Source organism: Gallus gallus, chromosome 2 (assembly GCF_016699485.2).
Source record: "Gallus gallus isolate bGalGal1 chromosome 2, bGalGal1.mat.broiler.GRCg7b, whole genome shotgun sequence".
Lineage (NCBI taxonomy): Eukaryota > Metazoa > Chordata > Aves > Galliformes > Phasianidae > Gallus > Gallus gallus.
The window spans coordinates 77,984,684-78,012,101 of NC_052533.1; the positions used below are offsets into that span (position 1 = coordinate 77,984,684).

Below are 27,418 nucleotides of genomic sequence, written 5' to 3' on the forward strand. Positions count from 1 at the left end.
CAGATACCTTGCTAGCACACAGACGTCCTCATTGTAAGTGTCTGAAGTTTGAGTGAACTGAATCCAGCCTGTTCTACATAGCTGTCCGATGTGGTGGTCACTATAAAGACTACAGCTCAGGATCTAGTCCTGTTGAAAAGGACTTGAGAGTTCTGGTAGATGGCAAGCTGGACATGAGCCAGCAATGTGCTCTCACAGCTCAGAAAGCCAACCGTATCCTGAGCTGCATCAGATGTTTGGCCAGCAGGATAGTGATCCTGCCCCTCTGCTCTGTGCTGGTGGGACCTCACCTGGAGTACTGCGTCCAGATGTGGAGTCCTCAGTACAGGAGAGAGCTCTTTTATCTCTTTAATTTCTCCTCCCCAGCACACATACAGACACAAACCACATGCACACAGTGAGAAAATTAAACCTGTAGCAGACATCGTCCTGGGGGCTAAGCTAATGCATTCAAATCCACTATGGAAATGGGAATGGAAACTTTCAACAAGTCACCATAAATAACAACCAACGCAGACTCAGATGTTTCTAACCTGTTGAAAGCAAGTCTAATCAGAAATGACTTGAAACACTTTTAGACTTGTTCGGAATATATGTGGGTGTGGCTGTAATGCATTTCATCTGTGCGCTGGGGAGACTTCCGTAAGTTTTTTATGCTGCAAATTTGCCAGAACAAATTCATCTTAATTCACAAATTCCATTAAAGACATCGTAAGTACATGAATGTACTACAAGAAAATGCATCTCTGAACTTAATCATGAATCAGGAAATACACCACTAGGTGTTACGTGCCAGATGTGTCAGCTACAGATTCGGAGATCCAAAGGCTCTGCAGTCTTACATGGCTGCATCACACATGTCATTTGCTCTGCACAGGACTAGAAGGGAAAGACTATCAGAAAAATAAAGTCACTGGTTCTCATTCAACTTCTCAATACTATTTTGTTAGGAATCACATACTTTTAGAGAATTAGAAAAACAAGTTGTTTAGTGTCACTGTGTGCCTTGCTTTCAAAACTCCTTAGATAATAAATAAATAAAAGATGGAGTAAAAGGCAATTGATTTGGAGTCTAATGAACGTACCAAACCCTGCCTCTCTGCATGATCTGTCTCCACCCCTTCCGGTCTGGGTGACTTGATGTACCAAGCGTCTCCTCCTCTACTCCCAATCCCAAACTGTGCAGCAGAGTTGAAGAGCACCTGGAAACTGGATGAGCAGCAGCAGCAGCAGGAAAGCTATCAATCAGCAGAACTTGTTTTCTTCTTTTTGTGTATAGTGAAATCTAGCTGGTGTCTCACTAAACAGAAGAAGCGAGCTGGGATAACTCAGGATCCTGTCCTCTAGGTAAGTGATGGCAAACTGGTCCACAAAGACTGAGCTGGCAGCAGAGAAAGGCTGTCTATTTTTAACTGTGTTGAATGGGAGAAATCTGAAATTGCTGAGCAGTAAGAACCAAAGATGCTAAGCATCTTTGCAAATGCATAAAATATTGAGCAAAAAACATTCACAGAAGGACTTCTGGCTTCAGTAAAAAAAATGCACATAATAATAAGTATTAAGGAGCAGACAAGGTGAAGATAGAGGGTTTCAGCTTTGGGAAAGTGGATTTTGAGTGCCACAGCTATATTTCTGAGGACAGCCCAAACATATTTTTTCCTCTAAACGTTATCATGCATTGGCACAAAGGGAGGTAATACATTCACTTGAAGCTTTTGACTCTAGACTGCCTTTGTTGGAGATATCCTACATCAGCCAGTCTGGGGGCTTTCTGTAGGAATTACTAGTCACCATTTTATATCCAATAGTAGCAAGATCATGTTAGAGGACCACGGTAATTAGTTTTGCCTTCATGGTTATTAATTTCCGTTATTTCCCTTATTTGGTACACTAGAGCATTTAGCACTGAAATAAGTCAGTGCTGGACTTCAAGCTGTTATCACTGGATACAGGAAATCTTAGCATCATCAGCTCATCCTGGCAAAAGCCAAAGCACCTTGAGATCACGTGCTCATACTCACTTTCTAAGAGGTGGGGACTGTCCCAAGGACTACCTTTTCCCCAGCTTTACCTGATTGTTTTTGAAAGACTCTTAGCCCCACTTCTGGAGTATGATTTCTTTTCCATTGAAAGCTTAGACTAGGTAGGTTTTACTCATGTTATTTGCTGCTCCCTACAAGTGAAGTAGCTTGGGTCTGTCCTACTATTCAAGGGACACCACCTTCGCCTTGTGATAATGCTCAATATTTCTCCTCATTTATTTTCTAACATGCACAAAATCTGAATGATATTGAGAAACCCAGGGAAGCAAGGAAGAGCAAACCCACTGATGAGAGAGAGAAGCAGTGAGAAGGCTTTCTCTTAGGCGGCAGAAAGATGGCCTGCGACTCATGGATGTCACTTTGTTAGTAACAGTTTGCTCTGCTCCTTGCTTTGTGCTGGTCCCTGTGTCTCCTCTGTGCTGAAGCTTGGTGATGAGAAGCAGGCTGTAGAGCTGCTGTAAAGGCAAGGCTTGTTCGGAACTGGGCCACTGGGAAAGCAGGAAGGGGAAAAGTGTAATGGATGACATTGGTGGGAAGAGAGAATGAGGTGAGACAGGACAGGTAGGAAATATCCTGGGTCGTTGCTTCAGTGCACGGTGTTGCGTGGAACAAAGCGGGTGGGAACAAATAAAGCTTCTGACTGAACAGGATCCCATCAAAGACTTCTAAGCAGTTCAGGTGTGGCTGACTATTTACTGAGTTCTTCGCAGACAAGTAATTGGAGAAGAGCCAGCTGGCTAGGAATTAATTAAGATAGGCCAAAGAAATCACTGCTGGGTAGCCATCAAAAGATAGGCAGTAGGCTCTTTCACAGCTGTTGCAAAGCTTAATGCTTCCTAAACATTTCCTTGAAGGGGACGCCACATGTTATGCCCTTCTGAACAAAAGTGGCTAAGGGTGTAGGGCTGAGCAGCTTTCTCAGGAGCCAGTGGTGTAAGCCGTCTTTGGGAATGCCTGTAAATTCTTCAAGCAGTCTCTCGCACTTCAGCACCCTCAATCATCTTAGGTTAAAAGAAAAACAGGTAGGAAGTACTTTTGCATAAGCAAAAGTCATTCAAGCATTTTGGGGCTTGTTATTGGGGATGAAAGCTGGGAGATACTCCTCTATGCATATTACAAAGCCAGGACAGTTTGGTGACAAAGCAGTGGAGGTTTTAGCCCTGAAGACTGGACTAATTCACACTTTCTATCACCAGCCTTGATGTTTGGATGTTGAAAAAGATGGGAGAACAATTAACAAATGTAATCAGCTCTCAGTTATCAGCACAATGAATTACCTCACTGCGTATGATCATCCATGTCTATTTCTGAAGCATCTCGGTTCTTGAAATAAAACCACACCCACCCAGTTCCTGTATCACTGCGCTACACTCAAACAACCAGCACTCAGTATTGTAATAAAGCATATTTAGACAAAGTCAGTGCTGGCCCTGCCTGACCCAGTGACAGCATCCTCAGAGGATGATCAGTGGAAGAACAGCGTCTCTAGATCATACTTCAGGAAGGTTAATTATTCTGAGCACACAGCAGACTAAACGTGTAAAAAAACTGAATGCTGTTATTGGGCCTGTGTTAACTGTGCAAGTAGGAAAGTACGGTGTAGGTACAAGAAATCTGTGAAAACTCTGCAGCTCAACTCTGTCCTTCAGTCTGGGTGCAGCACAGCTCCCAATGTGTCTCTATTACCTACCTGAAATTTGCTGTTACTCAGCAAAACCCAGCTCTCTGCTGCTGTGGTTAATGGAGAGCTGAAGAAGGTACACATTCTTAACATAATTTGCTGTTTTTTCTATAACTGGACAGTTTTCTGAAGTGTATGTTACAGTGCACATGGAAATACTAGGCTGATGTAGAAACGATGAAGCTGAGACAGTCACGATGTGTATGTAGGTGTGTGTAAGAATTCCCAAGGGCAGTTTTAAAGTCAGCGTGTGGTTAGGAAATTTTACTATTGACTCTACCCCTGCGAACCTAATTGGATTCCTTGTATAGATGAATTATAATGCTACTTTTAATTACAAGATTAACATTCTACTTTTTGCAGAGTCCGTCTCATGCTCCAGACACAGAGTCAGAACAGCTTCTGGCATTTGCTTGCTTTACTGCAATCCCTTTCAAAGGCAGATGAAGCCAATGCCTTTCAGCCTAATCTAGAAATCAGTGCTTCAGCCTGTTGCCAACCGCTCCTGGTACATGGGATGCCAGAGCCGCTGCGACAATCCATAGCTGCTACTGAAAACACAGGTTAGCTGGCAGGTGCCAGCGCTGCAAGAAGCTCTGAATGCTATGCCTTTCTGTAGCGGCTGAGTGCTGTGGTCCCTACCCCTCACATAATTCAGAGAAACTAGCCTATGAGTCTGGGTGAAGACACGTGTGAGTGCTGCAACTGATCACTCTTCCACGTCTGAAGCTGTCACTGCTCAGCTTCACGCCAGTGCTGTCATGGGAGCCAAAGAAAAGTGATATATGGGACCTATATGAGAGTAGTCATCTTGCAACTTTTTGTCTCTCTTCATTCTCAGCTTAATAACGTATAATAGACTAAGAACCATTCTGAACTGGCGCATGGTTTTTGCATTTTACTTTCTCCTTTCAGACAAGGATGCCGATGTTATTTATCAAAGTTATTAAACTACGTTCTGTTGATTGCACTTGCCCTTCTTTGTCCTAATCTTGTAAAACCCTAAACAAATTTGACTTTCTCACTCTTTTCTTTCATTTTTTCCCCCAGGTTTCCAGATGGCTGATCCTTTCCTATACAATACCGGGGAAAGATCTGGATATGGATGCCTTGGACATGAAGTGCAAATTGAGCATATCAAGGCATACGTTTGCAGACCATCTTATTTCACAGACAAAGCTGTGATTGTGATTCATGATATATTTGGATGGATGTTTCCAGACATTAGATATATAGTTGATTTAATTGCAGGTCATGGATACATGTAAGCTCCCATCTTTCCTATTTTCCTCTTAATAAATGCACTGATAGATCACCAGGCCCAAAGCTAAGCACTGTGTATGTTTTCCATACACATAGGGCACTTCATGGACACCAAAGGTATTGAAACTGACCAGTCTAAAATGGCTTTCTGAGCAAAAAGCTACAAGGAGGGTGATGACGTGACAGCGTTTGTGCTCATGTGGCAATGTGGATAATTAAAAGATAAAAAAACCCCAAACATTAGTATGAACTTTTAAATTGTGTGAGCTTTTCAAACCAAACCCTGTGGAGTTCATACAGCAGCGAGGGTTGCTTTAACTTTTACAAGCAAAGAGATAAATAACCATGTATTTGGAATCAGGAGGGTTGCTTTACTCCTTTACTTTTGTACTAAGTGTGTCTAAGGAAAGAAGGAGAGTTTATTTGCATGTGGGTTTTATTTTCCATAGCAAGACATATAATTTTAGCTTTGCTGATTGCCAGAACAGGATAAGTAGAATATGATTCAGGTGATAACTGTGTAGGTGTACAGCCTGGAGTAGAAAAGGCATTAGAAGTCATTTAGACATCCGCAGATTCTCCCCACCTGGACATGAAAGTTGCTTTGTTTCCATGTCTTACGCAGAACCATCTGCCCAGACTTTTTCAAGGGGACAGACCCCTGGAAAACTACCGACCACTGGCATGACTTTGCTGACTGGATGAAAAAACATGACCCTGTGAAAGTAGACAGGTAGGATGCATAACTGTGCTTGCATTTTAAAAAGCATTTAGCAAACAAGGGGAATTTGTATGTATCTGAAATGTTTAAAAGTGGCCCCTCACAGCAGGGCAAGCTGGCTGCTTGCACACAATTATTTTATTCTGGGTGGTTCTTCTGTGGTCCCAAACACTACCCTGGGATTTGGAAATGGTCATCTGCTCCGTCTATCACGCTGCTTATTGACCCCATCCTCATGGACCCTTTTCTAACTATGTCACACTGGCTGCACAGGCCCATAATTGGTGTCTCACAGGCTATGAAACACCCAGAACTCTCACTCAACAGTGTGGATACAGACTCCAGGCCCTTAGGATAAGGAGGAAAACTCTTCCACAAGCACTCATGCTATCTACCAGTTGTCACTTGCCCATCTTTCTTTCTCCCTTGTAAATGACAGATGCAGCTGATAATCTCCTGAGCAGTACTAGGTCAAAATTTGCAGAATTTGCCCAAATGCTCATCTGATCAACTACGCTGTTTTTCTCAATATATGGAGTGGCCACTATCTGTAGATCCTAGCAGTGCCAGTAAAAATAAATAAATAAATAAATAAAAGCTTCCTTAAATTAAGGCAGGTATTACTGTTTCTTCAGAATCTGTTACCACAACCTGAAACTTCAGACGCCCTATTACTCAGCTATCATCTTGTAAGCCACAGAGTGTTTATCTGGACCCTGCTGCGCTCACGGCCCAACCAACATCTCTCAGCAAAGCTTTTGACACTGTAGTTGCAGGGTTGTGACTGAAATTTGGGAAAAGACAAATGGCTAATACCTGTAAGAATTCCTACTCCAGACAACTGTCTTAACCACTTAAGACCTGAAGGATGTACTGTGTTGTCTACTAAGCGTTGACTTGTAGCTGCCCTTCAGGTCCCTCAGAGCACCAGGAATCCTATGTACTCATGACTTACGTTATACCATCTCAAATAAACCAGAACTGAAAGAGCTCATCCATTCATAATGTGCTGCTCATACAGCTCTTGAACATGATCTTCTGATCATGGCACTCTCATACTGCTTTTTGTCAGACTATCCAAATTTGTGATAGTCATAATAATATACCTAATACATGAAAATACTTTATTAGTGTACGCAGTCTGCATTTAAAATTCACTTAAAATTCTGTAGATAATGAAGATAAAAACATTACCCCCATGAAGTTAGCAATAAAAAATCAATTTTAAAAGTGACCTGCTCTGATCTATACTAAAAAAAATTTTTTGTATTTAATTCAATGTGCCTCATGCAATACTCATTTTTTTTTAAACATTGTAGCTGGTGACATGTTAAAGTTGAGTAATTATTATTTAATATAGCAATTTTGTATGTGGGCTTGGTTGGATATTATTAACTCATGCAACAGGAATGGCACACTTAAGATAATTCTTTATCTAAATAGATAGACTGAGTAGAGATGACACATTCAAGTCCATCTATTCCCACATTCCATAATGCAAGATGTTATTCTGCTTGCAGATATGTCTTGTCTTTAGTTGTCCTGTCCTAAACAAAGTGACTCAGTGAAAAAATGCTTCTTTTGAAAACAAAGGAGCAGGTCACAATTCAGGTAAGTATTTGAGTGCCTACAACTGTGTATGGCTACTTCCCTAAGTTAGGACCAGAAATGTTAACTCCCTTCAAGAATAGAAGCCATTGCTATTTAATGTCCTCTGTTTTAAATGATTGGAGGTGCAGGTGCAGAAAATGTCATGTGTCTCTTTTAATTTTCTTCTTAAACAGTCAAATATTGATTACGCTATAGATCCCTTAGTTCTCTTCTGTTTATATGTCTTAGGGAAGCTGATGTTGTCTTGAAGTATCTAAAGGAACAATGCGATGCAAAGAAGATTGGTATCGTTGGGTTTTCCTGGGGTGGAATGGCAGTACATCACTTGATGCTGAAAAATCCTCAATTATCCGCTGGGGTGTCCCTCTATGGTAGTGTAGAACATATGAAAACTTACACGGGCTTACATCAGTATATGTAGTTTGTAAGTTTAGTTACTGCTTTGTAGTGTTTTCTATAAGTACTCAACTTAAAGGTGAGTTGAAAATTTTGATTATGGCTATCTCAGCAATGTGCTATATTGCTATCAACATTATAAGAATACTGTAAATTGGATTAAAAAAAAGTGTTTCCTTGTGCACGTACATTTACTTATATTTTTTTTATTCCTGGGAGAATGTAAAAGATATTTCCCAAATACTCTTTTCATTCATCAGAATAGAAACTCTCCTCAAGTAAAAAAAGCATTTAACAAATAAACCTAAATAGAAAATTTGTCACAGAATTTTTCATTCAACTTGCAAGAATGATAACCTCACTAACGTTCTGTTTCTCAAACACATTATAGGAATAATAAGGGACTCTGAAGAAAGATACGATTTACTAAATCCCACATTTTTTATATTTGGTGAGAAAGACCACACTATTTCTTACGATCAGGTAGGTTGTACTGGAAATGATTTTTATTTTCCCGTTTTTCTTCTATCCTAGAGAGAATTGCTAGCCTGTCAGAAACCATTTTCAGATATGAAAAATCATATAGGCTGGATTGTTTCGCTTATATTTCAGCTTACTTCCCCCATATCTTGCTTAGGTTATTCAGAACTTCTCTTTGAGTTGAGAAGTGCAGTAGAGATCTATTATCGGTCTCTCAGTGGCTATGCAAGCAGAGTGTGAAACTGGGGCAGGGAGATCCAACTTGTATGAACCAAACACCTCAAGAACTTGGATACTACAGTCATATATGGGAGAAGAGGTAGTTAAATGACTGAATTTGGAAACTGAATTTGGACTGAATTTCCTTGCATGGAAAAAAATAGCGTCAGCTCAGTGACAGAACTTTCTAATGATGTAGAACGATGACAATTGCTTTTGGTACAAGGCAAAGTGAACTCTGTCAGAAGAATGGTTGTAAATTTTTAATAAGTCGATGACAACTGGTGGATTCTGTTTTGATTCCTGACTGCCAACTATATTCTTACGTAACCCCTATAATAAACTCAACTGAAACTTTGGACAAGGGTATGTGTAGTAAACTGAGGCCCTCTTCTGTGGATTAGTTTTTTTCCCTGTAGTGGCAATGAAAGCATACCACCTCTAGTATAGTTTGTTGCTGCAATAATAGAGTCTCAGTGGGGACCAGGCAGCACGCTCTGTGAATGAAGAAGCCAACCAAAATTTACTTCTCACCGTGTATTCCAGTATGTTGATCTACACCTCAGATATGAAACTTCTCTGTGCGGGAAAACAAATTTTTCATTCACTGTCCCTCTTTTCTGGCTAAAGTATTTTTTTCCCAGTCATAATTTTTTTTTTCCCCATCTTATGCCAGACATTGAAATACCCCATTTTCTCCAGAGACTTTCCCTCTCAGAGTACAGTTTTTGTATCCTGAGTTTAATGTAAAAAAACATCCTCAAATACTTTATTTTCTGCACTGAATAATGAAGGGTTCTGTTGCGCCAGGGGAGGTTTAGGTTGGATATCAGGAACAGCTTCTTTACAGGAAGGGTTGTCAAGCACTGGAATAGGCTCCCCAGGGAGGTGGTTGAGTCACCATCCCTGGATGTGTTTAAAAACCGTTTGGATGTGGTGCTCAGCGACATGATTTAGCGGAGGGTTGTTAGAGTTAAGGTAGTATGGTTAGGTTGTGGTTGGACTCGGTGATCTTTAAGGTCTTTTCCAACCTGCATGATTCTATGATTAAATTACATGAGATTAAATGCATAACGAATAGAATTAATCTTGCAGAGGTAAAATAAGTGATCATCCCCCTACTTTCTGACTTTCTTATGAAAATAAGCACAAAGTGTGTCTATAGATGTGTACAGGTACAGCGTCATATGGCTTGCACATTGTGTGTACTTAACATCAAAGGATTGTGCAGTAGCAATGCCTTTTTGCTGTACAGTAAACTAAGAAAAAAAACCTGCTTTCTTAAATGTTATTACTAAGTCCATCCAAATATTTAGGACTGTGAATTATTAAGACTTAGGCAATATGTTCTCTCAGGGAATATGTTCTCTCAAGATCAGAGTTTAAAATCAGGTTATAAGCCATGTTATGCCTCTGAATAGAAGTGCTCCTATTCATCGTTTACAGAAACATAATTCACCAGACCATCTTAGCAGTAGCTGTTGGGGGTACATAGGCACACCCATATTTTCGAAAACCATTTCAGTCTTACATTCCTCAGAGGGGTTTTCTCATGTATAGAATAACAGAATCCACTTCAGTTGTGACAATGGAGAAAAAGCAAAGATGTAGCAGTATGATTAATGGCAAGTCTGGCAAACTTAAAAAACTGCAGCCTAACAGAAAAATGCTTTATTTTACAGATTACCTTATTGGATGAGAAGTTGAAACAGTACTGTAAAGTTCCATATAAAATCAAAGTTTATCCTGGACAGGTTCATGGGTTTGCACAACTGAAGCCAGAAGATATGAAACCTGTCGATAAACCTTATATTGAAGAAGCTAGAAAGGATATGATTGATTGGATCAAGACATTCATTTGACAAAAACATAAAGGAAGCTAGGCTTTGAAATCAGAGTTCAATTAAATTTTAGAGAAGAAAACAGTCAAGAAGAAGATGGACAGAAACAAGGAACAGAAACAGTTAAACTTACACTTATTTATTTTTTGCAAGGCTTACAGAAGATTGTGAACTCAAAGTTGGACTGAAGGACCATTAAGCATTAAAGCACTGTTTGAATTTATCTTGATTTGTATTTGTTTCATTATTCTGCATTATGACATCAACAGTAATGAAATTGTTTTGCCACTCATGAGTCCTAAAGGGTATGACTTTTCATCCAGACATTACCTGAGTATTTTCAGGTTTTATTTCAGTATGAGGATTGTTAGTTGCAGGTATTAGCATGGAAACAGCCTCATTTTGCATGAACATTTTTATTACTTACAATGCATTTGTCTCAGATATACTTCTGTATTGAGTAAAATTCCCATTCATGAAATGAGCGATTGGCTGTGGTAAGGAGTTAGGAGGGAATGATGCTGTTTGGCAACCTCCAGGTATTCCATAAGCACTGTTAAGAAGAGCACTTCCAGTATTGCTTCATTGACATCAAGGAAAAACATAGACAGCCCCTCCTGACTGTGGAAGTAAGTCGGGCATGAACACTTCAGAAACAGTGAGTTCATTGTGCTACTCCAAGCTATAATGATCAGGCACAGGGCTGACCACCAGGTAAACCAAGTAAACAAACAAAAAAACATAAACAATAATAAACATTCCTGTTAACTTTTACTGCACTGGCTCCAGTTTTGCTGACCAGATGACCTTTTTTTGGGTATTTTGAATTTAATTGCCTTGGCAATAACTGGGTAGTTTGTGCTTGTTCAGAGATCCTCAGAGTCTTCATCGCTTCTTATTTTCTACAACATGTGCCAGTTTCTCACATGATTACCTTAGCAATCTGTCCATAAATCAAGACCATCTGCATGGATATTACTTTCCCTCTGATAGCAAGAAAGCTTGGCAGTTTCACAGATTGTTCTGCTCTCGACCTAACTATATGGCATGCCATTTGTCTGCATACCTCAACAGGCTGAATGTGCTAGACAATATTGCTGCAAGGTGTGAAGTCAGAGATGCTATAAGTGGCATGTAGCTCAGCCCTTGAGTTGAGTTGACCAAAGTACCCTTGCTTTTCTGTCTGCTGTCAGCATGTCCATCTTGCCTTTTAGGCAGCCGTATCAATGGAGGTATTGTCAAAGAGATGATAAGTAAAGATGGGAAGCGATGGAGGACATTCAATAGCTATAGAAGAGAAGGAAACACAGAATCATAGAATCATGGAATAGTCAACGTTGGAAAAGATCACTAAGATCATCCAGTCCAACCATCAGCCACCGTGCCCACTAACCCATATTCCGCAGTGCCACATCTACACATTTCTTGAACACCTCCAGGGATGGTGACTCCACTGCCTCCCTGGGCAGCCTGTTCCAATGCCTCACCATTCTTTCTGAGAAAAATGTTTCCAAACATCCAACCTGAACCTCCTCTGCTGCAACTGAAGGCCATTATTCATCATTCTATCCCTGTTACTTGGGAGAAGAGGCCAACCCCACCTTGCTACAAGCTCCTTTCCGGCAGTTGTAGAATCTGATTAGGTCTTCTCTGAGCCCCCACTCAGAGAACAATCCCGGTCCTCTCAGCCGCTCCCCATAAGAGCTGTGCTCCAGACCCTTCACAGCTTCCTTACCCCTCCGCACTCCGGATCCCCGCAGCCGGCCCGGCCCGTTCCTCTCTTGTCTCCATTCATTCCCGGCTGCTTCTCAATAGGTCTTCAAAAACTTAGGCTGGGCTCCTCACATCTGCACTGCACAGTCCGAGAAAGGAGGTGCTTTTAGCGCGCGGATCCTGGCCGCAGGGCCCAGACACAACTCCCTAGCTCAGGTTAAGAGCCGGTGCTGACGGGTACGGGAGCTGGCTTTCCAGAGCTGCTTTACAAGCACGGCGGCTGCCACAGCCGTGCGTACTCCAGGAAACGTCCACAAGATGGGGCCCCTCTCCGAGGTTGTCATCAAGGAGGCCTAGGGGAGGTTTGGCGCCCGCTGTGGCAACCAACGCTAAGAACGGCCCGTGTCAATCACTGCGGTAGCAGCGAGCTGCTCTCACAGGCAGCCTGGCTTACCAGTGCTCAGCGGAGCTGCTGAGTATTGCCTCTGAATGCAGCAAGGCACTGCAGGCTGATGGATTTGGGTAAAGCGTGGATTTTCACCTCCTGGAGACTCTGTGAGAAGGAGCCGTGGTTGTGTTACATCATCACGACACCTTGTATTTCATTTTGCGTTGCTGGATGTTTGTTATCTGGAAGATTAGCTTATCTCCACTACACAAACAAAATGGGATCCTCTTGGGGCATCATTAAAGCTTGATAAGCCAATGAGTTGGAGGAAGCACGCTTTTGATTGTGCCCCGAGGGCAATTCTGTTTGTGCTTGCTCATTGTGAGTGTGAGCTTTCTTCTCATACAAACAAATGTATATAGCAGTATGCTGAGCTACTGAGGGGAACTGTAACCATGTTAAATGGCATTAGTAGCTGAGTTTGTCTTACAATTCTCTGTTATACAAACGAGCTTGGCCAAACAGTGCAAAATGACATTAAAATGACTCAGCAAACTGAAACACGACTGAGGGAGGATAGACCTTAGGCAACCCAGATGCATTTCTTTGATGAAGCAGCTTTGAAATAACAGCAACGTGTAAACCCACACCTCTTCCACCCAGCATCACCAGCACTATGAAAGGCAGGAGGAACCTCTGCTACAGACCATTCTTCCCAGTTTTGTCTGTGATGTTCTTAGCACGTGGGGATAAGAGCTCAGTGGGTGAGGAGATTTGGAGGCGCCACCTTGACCCCATGCCATGGAGGAAGAAGGAAGAAGGCTTTCAGAAAAGTGTTTCTGAACAATGGGAAAAATAAATAGAGGGATGAAGGAGGCTGCTGGGAGACGAAATGAGAGCTGTTAAGAGTCTGTTTCTGTGTTGATACTGTGTTGGTACTTTAGCCTCAGGCTCTCCACTGGGTAGGATAACAGTATAGGTGTTGTGCAGTGGTCTCATAATTAAAAGTAAGCAGATCAGTCTGTCAGCCTAAACTGAGTCTTACCAAAATTGTTGGATTGTTTTGTTTTTAGAAGGGGCCAGTTTGATAGCTTAACTCCTGTAGCTGGGGAAGGGTTGAATCAGACAGTGGAAATGCCAGATTTGGGCTGTAAATGCATCATGTGTTGTCTTGATGAAAGCGTGATGAAGTTTCTAAAACTGTGGGACTGTACAGTATTGTATAGAGAGTAACTGTTTGAATAAAAGCGAGGCGTACAGTATTGTAAAGTCATGACAAAATTCACAGCTCATAAAGCTTTGAAAGAGAAGTCAAACTGAGATGGCAACGCGGCTGATTTCTTAGGTGGACATCAAGTCATTCCCTGATAGCACAGAATCACAGAACGGTAGGGGTTGGAAGGGACTGCTGCAGACCATCTAAGTCCAACCCTGCTGACAAAGCAGGTTCTCTACAGTGGGTTGCACAGGAAAATGTCCAGGACAATTTTGAATATCTGCAGAGAAGGAGATTTCACAGCCTCTCTGGGCAGCCTGTTCCATATCAGGCCATAGACATCAGGCCATAGACACATTTGAACTATTTTATATGTAGTTTCAGGAAGAACAGATCTCAACGACAAATACAAAGAGCTGACCTACACTGCAGTTACAGTCAGCTTCCCTGAACAACCACCTCCTTCTTGTTAGGTTTGTGGTGGTAGAAATACATGTGGAAAATCATAATTCAGATAATAAATAATGTCAATAATTCTGCATTCCTATTTTTTACTTAAATGCATATTTCTTAGCAGCACCAGATAAATCCTACACTGAGAATGGTGTGAAGGAAACTTTTCTTTTTGTGGTCTAATCAATGTATCTACAAATCCCTTTTGTGAACTGCTCTTACGTACTTATAAAATCTACATCCATGTCAGTTTAGTTAACGTTTCATAGCATAACTTCACTCTCCTCAAAGGAACATTAAGCATTTTGGCATGTTTCCAGTGGCAGAAACAAAGAATTTTGTCCTGTGAAAAGAACATAACTGATGTAAAGAACAAGATTTGAGGTAATTCGTTTTGATGTTCACAGTGCTTTCCTCGTTTGGTCTTAATACTATTTTTATTATGTTAAAGAGATTTGTAGCAGAGGAATTGAAGGGGGGGAGGGTGTTCTGGAGGCATATTGAAGGTCTTAGCTGAGATGTGTTTGAATTAATTTAAATATCTAAAATGGGATTCATTATTAAGATATTTTCCTAGCAAAGAGTTAGACATTGAAGAGTGCATGTCATTTTTATTGCCTGCACGCTGCAGAGACCAAGGAATGTTATTATAGTGCATGCATTCACACAGGAAGAGAGATTAGCTCTTCTTAATAAGAAACCAGTGCCATTTTGATTTGCTAGGAGTGGCAGCAGAATCATGATAAACAGAGAGCAGTGAGGCACAGCTGCCTGTAGAAGCTGTGCTGCCCCATCCCTGGAGGCACTCAAGGCCAGGTTGGATGGGGCCCTGGACAGCTGAGCTGGTGGGTGGCAGCCCTGCTCACAGCACGGTGTTGGGGCTGGGTGGACTTTGAGGTCCCTTCCAACTCAAGCCATTCTCTGATTCTACAATTCTGTGATTCTACGATTCTGTAATTCTACAATTTTATGATTCTTTGAAACAGCTTCCCAAAGGGTTGTGGGCAAGAAGTATAAGCTGAGCACATCAGAGCATATGTCTGCAAACCACAGCCAGCACAGATAAAGTTGTGATTGTGATTCAGGATATATTTGGATAGCTTCAAGCTTAAAGAGGGTAGATTTAGGATATAAGGAAAAAGTCTTTCACACTAAGGGTGGTGAGGCACTGGAACGGGTTGCCCAGAGATGTGGTGGATGCCCCATCCCCAGAGACTTTCAAGGCAAGGCTGGATCAGGCCCTGGGCAACCTGATGTAGCTGTGGTGTCCCTGTTCATTGCAGGGGAGTTGGACTAGATGGCCTTCAGAGGTCCCTTCCAACTCTAAGGATTCCACGATTCTGTGATTCTATGATTCTATATATCTTGAATACGATATTGAATGCACATTGAATGTCATATGCACACCTGCCTTATCAAATACAGTCCCTTTCAGCCTTCCAAATCCTCAAGCTCATTTTTGGTGCTCTACAGGAGTTAAATTCTAAAATGCAGCAGCATCTTATGATAACTGAGTATACTACAAGCTTCCCTGCTTGCATTCTGCAATACATTCATGTGGAGTTGGGACTAGCCTCCAGTTTCAAAGAGCAAGGCTCTACATAATTGTGTAGCCATTAGTTTCATAAGATATTACCGTTAGTGGTTTCAGCCATTAGACAAAGTCAGATTTCAGTGGACTGTTTCCATGTGACTATGATCTCTTTGTAGAGCAGAAAGGAGCTGAAAAACAAAACAAAACAAAAGAACGTGCTTTCAACACACTTCGGTTTGCCTTAGGCAAAGCTGATGCAACCATTTCATCATGATCCTTGAGGTACATACTGTGTTTCTGAGTGGGGAAGTGAGCCAAAGGCGCTTAGTAAGTGAAAGATAACTGTGGTTTCCCAAGGATCCCATTGCTACCCTGTGGACTGGGCTTGGCAGAACACATAAAAGTATCTGAGGGTGATCCAGTGATGGCAGAGCCAGCCTGTTTCCTTCTGCATGCCAAGACTGTGCAATCCCCTGGTGACCGCACCTTCCTGATTCCGCTGCTGGTCGTGCAACACATCTCAGCTGAGGTCACCCTGAGTCAAACTTTGGCTTCCCTCATGGTGCAGGATCTGTGTAGTACTCAGTGGACTCTTACTGTACTTCTCTTTTTCCAGTCACTGAATGACGTCCACAGTAAAACACTCAGTCCGTCATTTTATTTTTTATTTTTTAACTTGTAAGTAAGGCTCATGATGTGCTCTGTAGTAAATAATTATTTTCTGTAAATGCTTTTCTTTTAACAGAGCCTATTAATGATATATTTGTTTGAAATGCTATTATGCAAAATGTAATGTTTTGTGTAAAAAGTTAAATTGTTATCAGGAACTTGTTTTATCATTTCGCATGGAAACATTGAAAAAAAATCATATATAGGTGCTTAGAAATGTTTTCTAAAACATGTAGGTCTTTCTGTAGAATAATTAACATGACATTTCTATGAGATTTTCTCAGGGAAAAGAAATCAAAATATTATGACTTAGTATCTCATTGTATAAAAGGCCAAAAAGCCATAGAGTTCGAAGAAGTTATTTAATTTTGATTTTGTTTGTGTATGTTTGTACGTGCAAAGTCATCTGTCCAGACTTATTTGCAGGAAAAGATGCTTGGAAGTCTTCTGATGATTGGTCCAAGTTTGGTGATTGGCTGAAAAATTGAGATGCCGGAAAAATAAACAGGTAAGATGTCAAGGAGGTGGATATCATGTTGCCTCGCACTGTCTCATTGCCTGCTACTGTCAGATATTACTTCCTTTCCTTTCCTTTCCTTTCCTTTCCTTTCCTTTCCTTTCCTTTCCTTTCCTTTCCTTTCCTTTCCTTTCCTTTCCTTTCCTTTCCTTTCCTTTCCTTTCCTTTCCTTTCCTTTCCTTTCCTTTCCTTGCCTTTCCTTGCCTTGCCTTGCCTTGCCTTGCCTTGCCTTGCCTTGCCTTGCCTTGCCTTGCCTTGCCTTGCCTTGCCTTGCCTTGCCTTGCCTTGCCTTGCCTTGCCTTGCCTTGCCTTGCCTTGCCTTGCCTTGCCTTGCCTTGCCTTGCCAAGAATGGATGCAGTTGAACTCCTGATGAAGGTGGACTTCTTAATGATTTCTCAAAAGTGGATGGAATCCATGTTCTTTTATTCAGCCTTGAAGTGGGTTCAAGAGCAACTGTCTCAACAGTGGCTCATTGAAAATTAATGTCATGTGATGTTGATATCATAGACCACTAATTGCTTCCTATGCCTCAAAAACCACGGTTTAAAATGGTCAGTGACACAAGAAGTGAGAAAGCATAATTGTTACTGTGTAACTGATACTCTAAGTTGTTGTGTGGAAAGAAGATAAGAGTAATTGATTACAGATCTGAACAGTGTCCCTGGACCCAGGCAGCTGACATCTGGGTCATCTGTTCTCAGCATCTCTTATCTCACATTGCTCGTGCAACAGGGGCAGGGCAGGCCCCTCAGGACTGACTTGGACAGGTCTGAAGTCAAGCTGGGAATGTGAATCTGGAAGCAGGAGCAGGTTCAGAGACATTAACCATTTCAGGGACAGCCAGGAAGGTCCACAGTGATGTGGCAGGGCTGAGACTAAGCTGGGAGGACAGTCTGTGGGTTCGTTGCCCAGGGGCAGCCATGGCCTGGCACAGGCATGGCTGCAGCACAGGGAAAGCTGTAGCTCAGGCAAGGCCAAGTGGCAGAGTCTCAGCTGAAAGCAGACAGGGTCTGAGGTCACTGCGTAGTGCTGCCCAGGAGCCTGTCCTCTTGGTCACTGAGAGACTGGAGCAGCTCACAGCTGTGATCCCTCCAGGTCAGCCCTCAGCACTGCCAGCAAGTCCCTCAGAGGAGGGAGGATGTGTATTCAGGTGCCTGACTGCAGATTTGGCATGCAGTCTTCTTTTCACTGTGAGGAGCGTTTTCTGTAATTTCAGTCCATGGTGCATTGATTGACTTGAAAAAAAATGTTAACTTCAGACAATATGTCCGAAGAGTCCACTGCTAGTGCCTTAGATTCAAACTTTTGGCCAAGGGAAAGGTACAAGGCTGTACACACATGCAGACTGTTTGTCCTTGCAGTTAGTGAGATCAAATATATCTTCATTAGCTCCTAAAAAAGTTATCTTGGTACCGCTGCTGAAGAAACACTGTTAGTTCCAGTTCTGTCCAGCTGGAACAGCTATAATAATAGGCAAGTACTAACTGCTGCTCTTCATTGAAAAGGTTTTGCCATTGTTTATATACCAGGTATCGTTTGTTGAACCCAGGCTGCTGTAGGATGCTGATGTCCTTTCCCAAGCAAAGGTATTTTTGTCTCTGCAACTTGGACAAGAATCTTTAAACCTTTAAACCCTGCTGTAGGCATAGTGCCCCACAGTCATGTGGCTGTTCCTACGGTAGATGACTGTCATGTGCTCAGTGAACAAGTTTGCGTTGGGATCACCGCAAAACAGAAGCTAGTGCATAGCACTTGAAGTAGTCAGTGAGGAACACAGCAGAAGCAGTTGTCTGTACCTTCCCTGGCTCCTGTTAGCTTGGGATTTAACCTGCTCTTTGATTTTAACTTGTTAGTGCTAGCATGTGAAGTGTCCTGTTATGATCTCCTGAAGAGATCAGGTCTACTCCTCTCATATGTTCAACACTGTCCAAATATTTTGCAGAATCACAGAATTGCAGGGTTTGGAAAGGACCTCAGGAGATCAATGAGTCTAACTCCCTTGCTAAAGCAGAAACCCTACAACAGGTCACGCAGGTAGGTGTTCAGACAGGTCTTAGTATCTCCATAGAAGGAGACTCCACAACCAATCTGGGCAACCTGTTCCAGTGCTCCATCACACTTACTGTGAAGAAGTTCTTTTGCATGTTACATATATTGCATGTACATATTATACAGAACTTCCTACATACAAGTTTTAGGCCATTGATCCTTGACCTATCACTGCACACCCCAAAGAGGATCCTGGCCTCATCCATTTGCCTCTCACCTCCCTTTAGATATTTATAAACATTTATGAGATTCCCTCTCTGTTTTCTTTTCCCTGAACTGTCTCTGGAAAGTACTCTGCCTTTCCTCATACAGGAGTTGCTGCAGGCCCTTAAGCATCTTTGCAGCCCTCTGCTGGACTCCTTCTAGGAGATCCCTGTCTCTTTCGAACCGAGGAGCACAGAACTGGACACAGTAATCTAAATGTGACCTCCCCAGGGGTAGTCACATACTACCATAGAGTAGAGGGGGAGGATCACCTCCCTCAACCTGCTGGACGTGCTCTTTTTAATACACTCCAGGATACCACTGGCCTTTTTGGCCACAAGGGCATACTACTGGCTCATGACCAACCTGTTGTCCACAAGGACACCCAGGTCCTTCTCTGCAGAACTCACCTCCAGCAGGTCATCCCCTAACCTGTACTGATGCATGTGATTAGTTCTCCCCAGATGCAAGACTCTACACTTGCCCTTGTTAAACCACACTGGGATCCTCCCTGTCCAACTCTCCAGTCTGTTCAGGTCTTGTTGAATGGCAGCACAGGCTTCCAGTGTGTCAGTCACTTCTCCCATCTTTGTATCATCAACAAACTTGCTGAGGGACTGTATTCCTTCATCCAGGTCACTGATGAAGATGTTGAACAAGACCAGACCCAGCACCAACCTCTGGGGAACACCACTTGTTATAGGCCTGCGGGACAAAGACATTATGAACAGAAGACCTTGCAAATGAGTAAACAAGCTTGGTAGCTACTTGCGCCAGACGTAAACACACACGAGGCATCTGGCTGGTACATGTGACCAGGAGGTCGTTATGCAGGTATAAAAGGTTGTGAGCACATAGAATAAACGTCATCGTTCTGCACCAGCAATGGAGTTTGTTTGGAGGACTCGCCTGCCACACAGGCCTCCAATCAGACTCTGCACCACTGATGACAATCGACTGAGCTCTGCCAGTCAGCCAGTTCTCAGTCCACCTCACCGTCCACTCATCTATCCAACACTTTCTAAGTTTCATAAAAAAGATGTTGTGGGAGACAGTGTCAAATGCCTTGCTGAAATCAAGGTACACAACATCCACTACTCTCCTCCCATCTATTCAGCCAGTGATGGAAGGCTACCAGGTTGATCAAGCATGATTTCCCCTTGGTGAATCCATGCTTACTACTCCTGATAACCTTCTTCTTTTCCAGTTGCTTGTAGAGGGTATTCAGGACAAGTTGTTCCATTACCTTTCCAGGGATGGAGGTGAGTCTGACTGGCCTGTGGTTTCCCAGATCCTCCTTCTTACCCTTTTTGAAGACTTGAGTGACACTGGCTATCAGCAGAGATATTCTGCTGCCTTAAGAACACAGAAGTGCAAGACATTGGCAAGACAATACTGTGAAGAGGCCAAACTAATTAGAGACCAAGCTAGTTGACTTACTGGGAGAGCAAATCTCTTTCTTAATCTGTTAGGAGTAGCTATATTGAAAGTTGCTAGGTTTAGGTATGTGGTGAGAAGGTTATGGGAGACATAACTGAATCATATCCAAAGAGCTCCTGTCTCAAAGGAGTCAGTTGTTGTGGAAACTTCTTAGTTTGGAATCTGTACCCACTCTGCTGCAATGGGAAGGAAGGGTTGGACTTGGCCTGGCATTTCTTACTGGCAGTTCACATGTTTCAAATGTCAGTTCCAGTGAATAACATTTTTTGGCATTTAATTTGTATGTATGTGTTGGCAGATAAGTTGGTATTTGCAAGGCTGATGTATCGTAATCGTAAACAGATTTCACGCCCAGGGGAAAGGGGCTGAAAATAGTCTTGAGGTGATATAAAACACTTCTCTGATACCCCTCTCCCACTAGTACTTTCTCTTTGCCTGCATGTTGGAAACTGCTTCAAGGGTAAATGCTTTCTGGGTACAGTGCCTGGGCAAGATGTACTTCAAGTGAATTTTCAAAGTATCTTCCATATCTTATACGTTGGCTTTCCTGCAGTAAATAGCTCAGATGCTAACTTACAGTTGTTGTCAATTTTTTGACTTTCTAATAAGTAATGTTCACTGGAGAGGCATTTATTTCTCTTTCTGTCTGCACGAATAAAACAAAAATTCATTCAGCTCTTCAGAGAATGTCAAGCTTTTTTACCACTTAGGCAAGTACTTAATCAATTGTCCACTGCATCCATTCCCTTTGGTGTATGTTATCCATGTCGTGTTTTTATTTAATTCTATTTTTTTTTTCTCTATTGGATGATTTCAAGTTAACAACCCATAATATTTACCTGAAGTAATGATTTATTTAAAGTGTATGAAAGAAAATATGGTAGCAACATGATCTTGGGACACTTATACATCTTCATCTTTTCATATTTTCCAGTACCGGTTTTACTATGTGTGATAAATTTGCCTTTGCTTATATTGCAGAGCTGCCCTGAAGTATCTAAAGGAACAGTGTGGTGCAAAGAAATTAGAGACTCTTTGTTTTTGATGGGATGGTGTTGCTGTAAGTCACACGATGATGACATACCTCAAACTGAAAGCTGATGTATCTCTCTATTGTAGTTAAATACAAGGATGTAATACAAACAGGCACACATACATATATATATTGTGTAGCTTATGTACTTGATCTATCAGTATTTCTTCTAATTAGATTCTCAGTTGATGATGAGATATATTTCCAGTAAAGTAGGAAAGCTCTTATGCAAAGAAGATGGTGATACGGAAATTTGTTCCTAGTTTCAGAATGATTCATAGGAACTGTGTCTTTATTTCAGGTTTGGACAGACATACATGCCATTGGGCCATCTTCCCAACTCTGCTCTATTTTCCTGTTTCCTAATGTTTTGCAACTGCATACTGCAGAGCTAGGATGTCACCCTCATGCAGACAGCATTATTTTTCATCCAGTTACTCTGTACAGCTAAATTGTGGTTATTTAACATCAGCTTTCCTTTTACGCTCTTCCCAAGAAGCTGAGATTGTTCAGCTATTCTTTGCTACTGTATTCAGAATGTAAATATTGGACTGCTTGTTTAAGAATTCACTTCTCCCATCAATTCAAAAGAACCCAGCATTCAGATATTCAGACAGTAGCTTAAGAAACTGACTTAGATCAAGTTTTAATCCTGGAGGGTGTCCTACTAGAAGCCGCATTTGCAGTAGCTTGACAAAAAGCTGACATTTATGGCTACATGCTGCATGAGATGTGCAAACTTTTCATTGCATAAACAGAGTGCTGCACTTGAATTTGAACTTCAATTTAAAAGTTATTTGAAGATTTTCTTAAATACTTTCTAAGATTAGTCAAGGATTCTGAGGGTGTATCCATTCTGCTGAACCCTACATTTTTCATTTTTGCCGAAAAAGATGACTTCATTTCCCACCATCAAGTGTGCTGACAACTTCTGTCTTCTTTCATCTGCACGTTTAAATTTCCCTCCTGAGTTAATGCTCAGATTCATAGTAATACTTGAATATACAATAAAAAAACAAGAGCACAAAAATGGAGCCAAACATAGAAGGACTAATGTAACCTAGGATAAGAATGATTTCTTTTCTTATGTCTCTTTCTTTTGCCAGAGTATTGCCAGTAACTCAGGTAGCAAAGTTGTATAAAAATCCTGTTGCTGTTCACTCAGGGAGCAATTCTGTTCTGGATGACTTCTTTTTCTATTGGTCTAGACATGGTTATTTTTTCAGACTTCACAGTGAAGAAAATTTGTAGAAGGGAGAAGTTAGTGGAAGGAATAAAGTCAAGAATGAGATGAGGAGCAGTCTTTTTTTTTTATTGCAGCTAACTCTGCCCTAGACAATATGCTGAAGACATGATACTTACAGGATGAAAAACTGTGGTTTTGGGGTTTTTTCTTTTCTTTTTTTTTCCCTGTGGTTCTTTGCCTCATCCAGAATTCACAAATCTGTTCACATTGCAATTTTTTTCCTTTTGTCAAATAATTTGTGTGCTTAATAGAGTGATGGACTTATAGATGAAAGAAGCCATCCTGAGAGTAGCATTATGAAATATAACACAAAAGAAAGAATTAGGGTTGCTGAGGAAACTTTTGGTTTGGGATTTATGAGCATTTAGTCATTCCATTTTCCAAGATTACGAGCAGCTATTTTCCGTGAAGTCTTAATGATTGTCCATACAATGATGAATAATAAGCCTTACCTGTAGACATCTCCACCTATCCTGTGAGCTAAGATCATTACATGGAATGAATTTCTTGAGAGTTGTACTTGTTCATATGCATATTTTTCTATGGGTTCATAAAAGGATTTCTTATATCGCCCATACGAGTCCAAGTTTATAATTGGAGATAATTGAAGATCTGGTCTACAGGAATCGCAACTTGAATTACTCACATTTGCATGCATAGTCTGAAGTAGAGAAAGAAAGACTTTTAATGTAAACTGACTTATGTTCATGATTGATTAGCCATACTCCAAAAGAAATTTCAGAAATCTCAGTGAGGTCAAACTGTACATGGTTTTCACAGTGCTACTTAAAGTAAGAGGTGATGCAAACATGGGTAAAACAGATAGAGGCAGACACTTTTTAGCGGTATTCAGTGAAAGGAGAAGAGGTAACTGGGCCAAACAAGAAAACAAGAAATTCCAATTACACATAAGAAAAAGCTTTTTTATTGTGAAGGTGTTCTAATATTAGAATGTTAGAGAGGTGGTGAAGCTTTAATTCTTGGAGATACTCCACCCGGACAAGGCCTTGAGCAGCCCGCTGCAATTGACTCTTAAGGGTTAGACTAGACAGTCCACAGAGGTCCCTCAATAATTCTATGGCTATATAAAACTTGGGAGTGACACACTCCTTATCTTCAATAATTCTTCTTAAAATTAAAAAAAAGAAAAGAAAAACAAACAAAGACATCTTGCCATCATTTATGTCATTCTAAATAGTACATAAAAATTTTCTTTGAATTTTTTGTACACGTACACTTATAGAATGTGTGTTATAATCCAATTTGCATTCACTGTTGTCCATGTGAGGTTTTTAGTTCAGTTTTAGTGTATTTAGCATTGTGATATGTTTCGTATGTGCTTTTCTCGTATCCTTATCTTTGCAGGTTGTTGTATCTGCCTTTATATTGTAGCAGATTTCCTAGACCATCAGTGAAAGTGTTTTTTCTTAATGTAATTTTACTTTTTGTTATGCCTATAGGGAACCTGGTTATTAGTTTCCAGCCTGATTATAGATCAGACTTGAATGATGAATAAGCTACGGCCTGGCAGCATGGAATATAGCTATATTAATGTAACTATGACTATGCCCTATATTACAGGTCTCCTTGCTGGAGCAGGAGCTAAAGCAAAACTGTAAAGTTGATTATTTGGTTAAAATTTATCCTGGTCAAACTTATGGTTTTGTTAATTGCAGAGAAGAAGATATCAATCCTAAGGATAAAACTTATACTCAGGAAGGCAGAAACGACGTGGTCAACTGGCTGAATAAATATATTTAATAGAATACCAAGTGACTGATTTATCACATAATCATGTAATACAGTGTGGAGACTCTCAATAGCACATTTTAGAAAATTTGAAATTATATTATTTAGAAAATAGAAATTAAAGAAAAAAGCAAACATACTTTAGCCTTTTATTTCAGTTGATTTTAACTCATAATTTCATGTTATTTTCATTGCAGGCTGTTTTAGATGTCACTTAGCAGTGCTGTGTCTTAATATGCTGTACTTTGTTGTTCAGTTTAGTACTTGAAACAAGTCATGGTAATGGTAATCTGTTTGTATATTATGGCCACCGTTCATTTAAGTACCATGTAAATCATAGGCCCAAAATTTAGGGACACAAATTGATTCTTTGGTGGAGGCCATTTTGAGACCCTAGGCTTCTTTGACTGGTACCTCAGTGACAGGTATGTATTTAACAAGTGACATAGCTGTGTGTATCTTGTTTCAAAGTCTGAGGACTGAGGTTATTCAGATGGGATACAACTTTCGCACATTACCTTTGGTCCTGTGAAATTCATCAGACAATCCCTCAATCTGTTTAGGAATTAAGAAGTATAATACAAATTACAAACATCACATTATTGTATGTCTTGCAAACCCTCCCTGTTGCTTAAAGAAGGAATGTTCAGTGTTTTTGCGTAATGCATCTTGTTACGTAACTTTCCCTTAATAAAGCAAAAATCCCTGCATTGCAGCAGCTCAGGATTGCATCTCCCTCAGCACCCAGCCTCCAGCAGTGCCTGCTCAGGGAATTTTCCCTCTTGCTCCACGTCCTATCAGGCAGGGCTCCTATCAGGGACTTCCTGAGCTGAATTTTGCCTTTGGGTCATTGTGTTGAACAACCACTGATGACTTACCCTCTGTGAATTTTCCAGTCCTGTTTTAAATCTGCTTACAGTGTTGACCTGTAGTGCATCCGGTGATGGGGACTTACGCAGTTTAATTATGCCCTACAGGGAGAGAGGTATGTGTTCATTAGTTTGAAGCCAGCTGCCTAAGATCTTCACCGGATATTGTCCCTTTTCACCTTCCCATTGCTATTGACATAAACTGCATTGTGATTTAAGGGGAAGAGAATGTAATTTAGGAAAGCTTTAATTTTTATAATGTCAATCTCTCATGTTAAACATATCAGAGAAATATTCCTTGTAGTGTGTTTCACTTAAAAACAAGGTCAACAATACTCATGGACCATCCCTCAATGGGTTTTTAATTTCTTCTGCTTGTTTCCATGAACATTTTCCCCCTTTACTTGCTGCTGGTGGCCGTCCATCTTTCCCAAAGGGAAGACTGTAGAGTTGGCCTTGAGTCTTCAAGGAGAGCACTAATTTTGGCATGTAACTGCTGCTTAAGTGTTGTTTTTGATAAGATACCATCTGTGTGTAATATGTTGATAACACATCTTTTTTCCAGGACAAGAACGTAGAGTGGCAGTTCATTGTGTCTTAATTACCCCGGTGTGAAAACTGACTAACCCCACATTCAGTGGACTTCCATTAACATTAAGAGATTATCTATTGTGTAAGAGGATGATTAGGCCATGCATTTAGAGAACTGCAGTGATTCATAAATATTGACTTGTGAAGTAAAACTAACACTGTGACTAAGCTGTAGGGGAAAAAAAAAACCTTGACAGTGTTTGCTGGAAGTTGAGAGAGTAAATGCAAGTTACTACAAGTACAGCCAAATCTTCATGATAAAACTGTAGCTCACTGGAATTTTAAGATCCAGAATTGATATGTGTACAATACAGTACAAAGTGCAACCAATTGCACATAGAGAGATCATGAGCTGTAAGTAAAAAACCGGAATGCATTGTCCAGCAAGGAACTCAGAACCAACAAGAAATCAAAATAAAATGCATTAATATTTTAAGGTTTGGTGTTAATATTAAGGTAATGGAGAATAGCCTTATGTATAGAGTTTCCAGAGGCACAGTGCTGCAGTTCAGGGCTAAGAAACTCCAATGGAGAGGAGGTTCTGTAAAACATTGCTCCACTGGCTCTTCTAGGAATGATTTCAACTGCTTATTTACCTCACATTTATTTTACTACTGTTCTTTGAAGAAGCTGGGCAGAACCCAACACTTTGTTCTGTATAATCCCCCTCCCCCCCCCCCCCCCCCCCCCCCATGTGGGGACATCCCCCCAGAGAAGACTTCCCAAATAATTGGCTTTTGAATCTTATGGCTTCATTGTAGCTTTCTTTGGTAGAGGTCAGTTAGTTAGTTAGTTAGTTTCTTCATTTACCTTCATTTTAAGAACTGTAAACAAATAATAGTGATGAAATTATTTAGAACATTGGAAAACAGCTTATGTATGAGGGCCAATGGTAAGCCAGGTCACTTTTCCAAATCAGAAGTGAATTTATTAATATTTTTTTAGATGTGCTTCTGAGAAAACAGAGACTTTTGATCACGAACATTCGAAGAAAAAGTTCTTCAGAGAATAAACTGAATTATCCAGAATCATAGAATCATAGAATTGCTCAGGTTGGAAAAGACCTTAAAGATCATCAAGCCCAACCACAACCTAACCATACTGCCCTAACTCTAACAACCCTCTGCTAAATCATGTCCCTGAGCACCACATCCAAACGGTTTTTAAACACATCCAGGGATGGTGACTCAACCACCTCCCTGGGGAGCCTATTCCAGTGCTTAAAAACCCTGTCTGTAAAGAAGCTCTTCTGATATACAATCTAAACCTCCCCTGGTGCAACTTGAGGCCATTTCCCCTCATCCTGTCACCTGTCACCAGTGAGAAGAGACCAGCCCCGCTCTGGCTGTAAGCACCTTTCAGGTATTGCAAGAGAGCAACAAAGTCTCCCCTCAGCCTCCTTTTCCCCAGACTAAACAGCCCCAGTTCCTTCAGTCTCTCCTCATAGGGCACATTCTCCAAGCCCTTCACAAGCCTTGCCACCCCTCTTTGG

General features: G+C 41.1%; 1 protein-coding gene and 3 long non-coding RNA genes across 5 annotated transcripts; 2 read left to right on the forward strand and 2 right to left on the reverse strand.

Annotated features, from left to right (window-relative positions):
• The first annotated feature begins 1,169 nt into the window (after window positions 1-1,169).
• Window positions 1,170-10,477, forward strand: LOC428499 (carboxymethylenebutenolidase homolog). Of its 2 annotated transcripts, none has more exons than XM_004935120.5 (6): window positions 1,170-1,347; window positions 4,774-4,987; window positions 5,612-5,719; window positions 7,547-7,689; window positions 8,106-8,197; window positions 10,096-10,477. In XM_004935120.5, the coding sequence occupies exons 2-6, from the start codon at window positions 4,782-4,784 to the stop codon at window positions 10,273-10,275; spliced, it is 729 nt and encodes a 242-aa protein (XP_004935177.2). In that variant the 5' UTR covers window positions 1,170-1,347; window positions 4,774-4,781; the 3' UTR covers window positions 10,276-10,477. The 2 variants fall into 2 exon arrangements, with proteins under 2 accessions (XP_004935177.2, XP_046787640.1); XM_046931684.1 differs by lacking the exon at window positions 1,170-1,347 and adding an exon at window positions 1,561-3,064.
• Window positions 10,260-12,975, reverse strand: LOC107052637. The gene is made up of 2 exons (XR_001465245.3): window positions 11,990-12,975; window positions 10,260-11,541 (listed from the first exon to the last, which is right to left on the reverse strand). It is a non-coding gene; the product is annotated as an uncharacterized LOC107052637 (long non-coding RNA).
• Window positions 12,976-15,332: 2,357 nt separating this feature from the next.
• On the forward strand, window positions 15,333-21,500 carry LOC112531791. The gene is made up of 3 exons (XR_003073805.3): window positions 15,333-16,735; window positions 18,688-18,779; window positions 19,634-21,500. It is a non-coding gene; the product is annotated as an uncharacterized LOC112531791 (long non-coding RNA).
• A 245-nt stretch (window positions 21,501-21,745) lies between these two features.
• LOC121109619 lies at window positions 21,746-26,561 on the reverse strand. The gene is made up of 2 exons (XR_005857453.1): window positions 25,345-26,561; window positions 21,746-23,378 (listed from the first exon to the last, which is right to left on the reverse strand). It is a non-coding gene; the product is annotated as an uncharacterized LOC121109619 (long non-coding RNA).
• Between the last annotated feature and the right edge of the window lie 857 nt (window positions 26,562-27,418).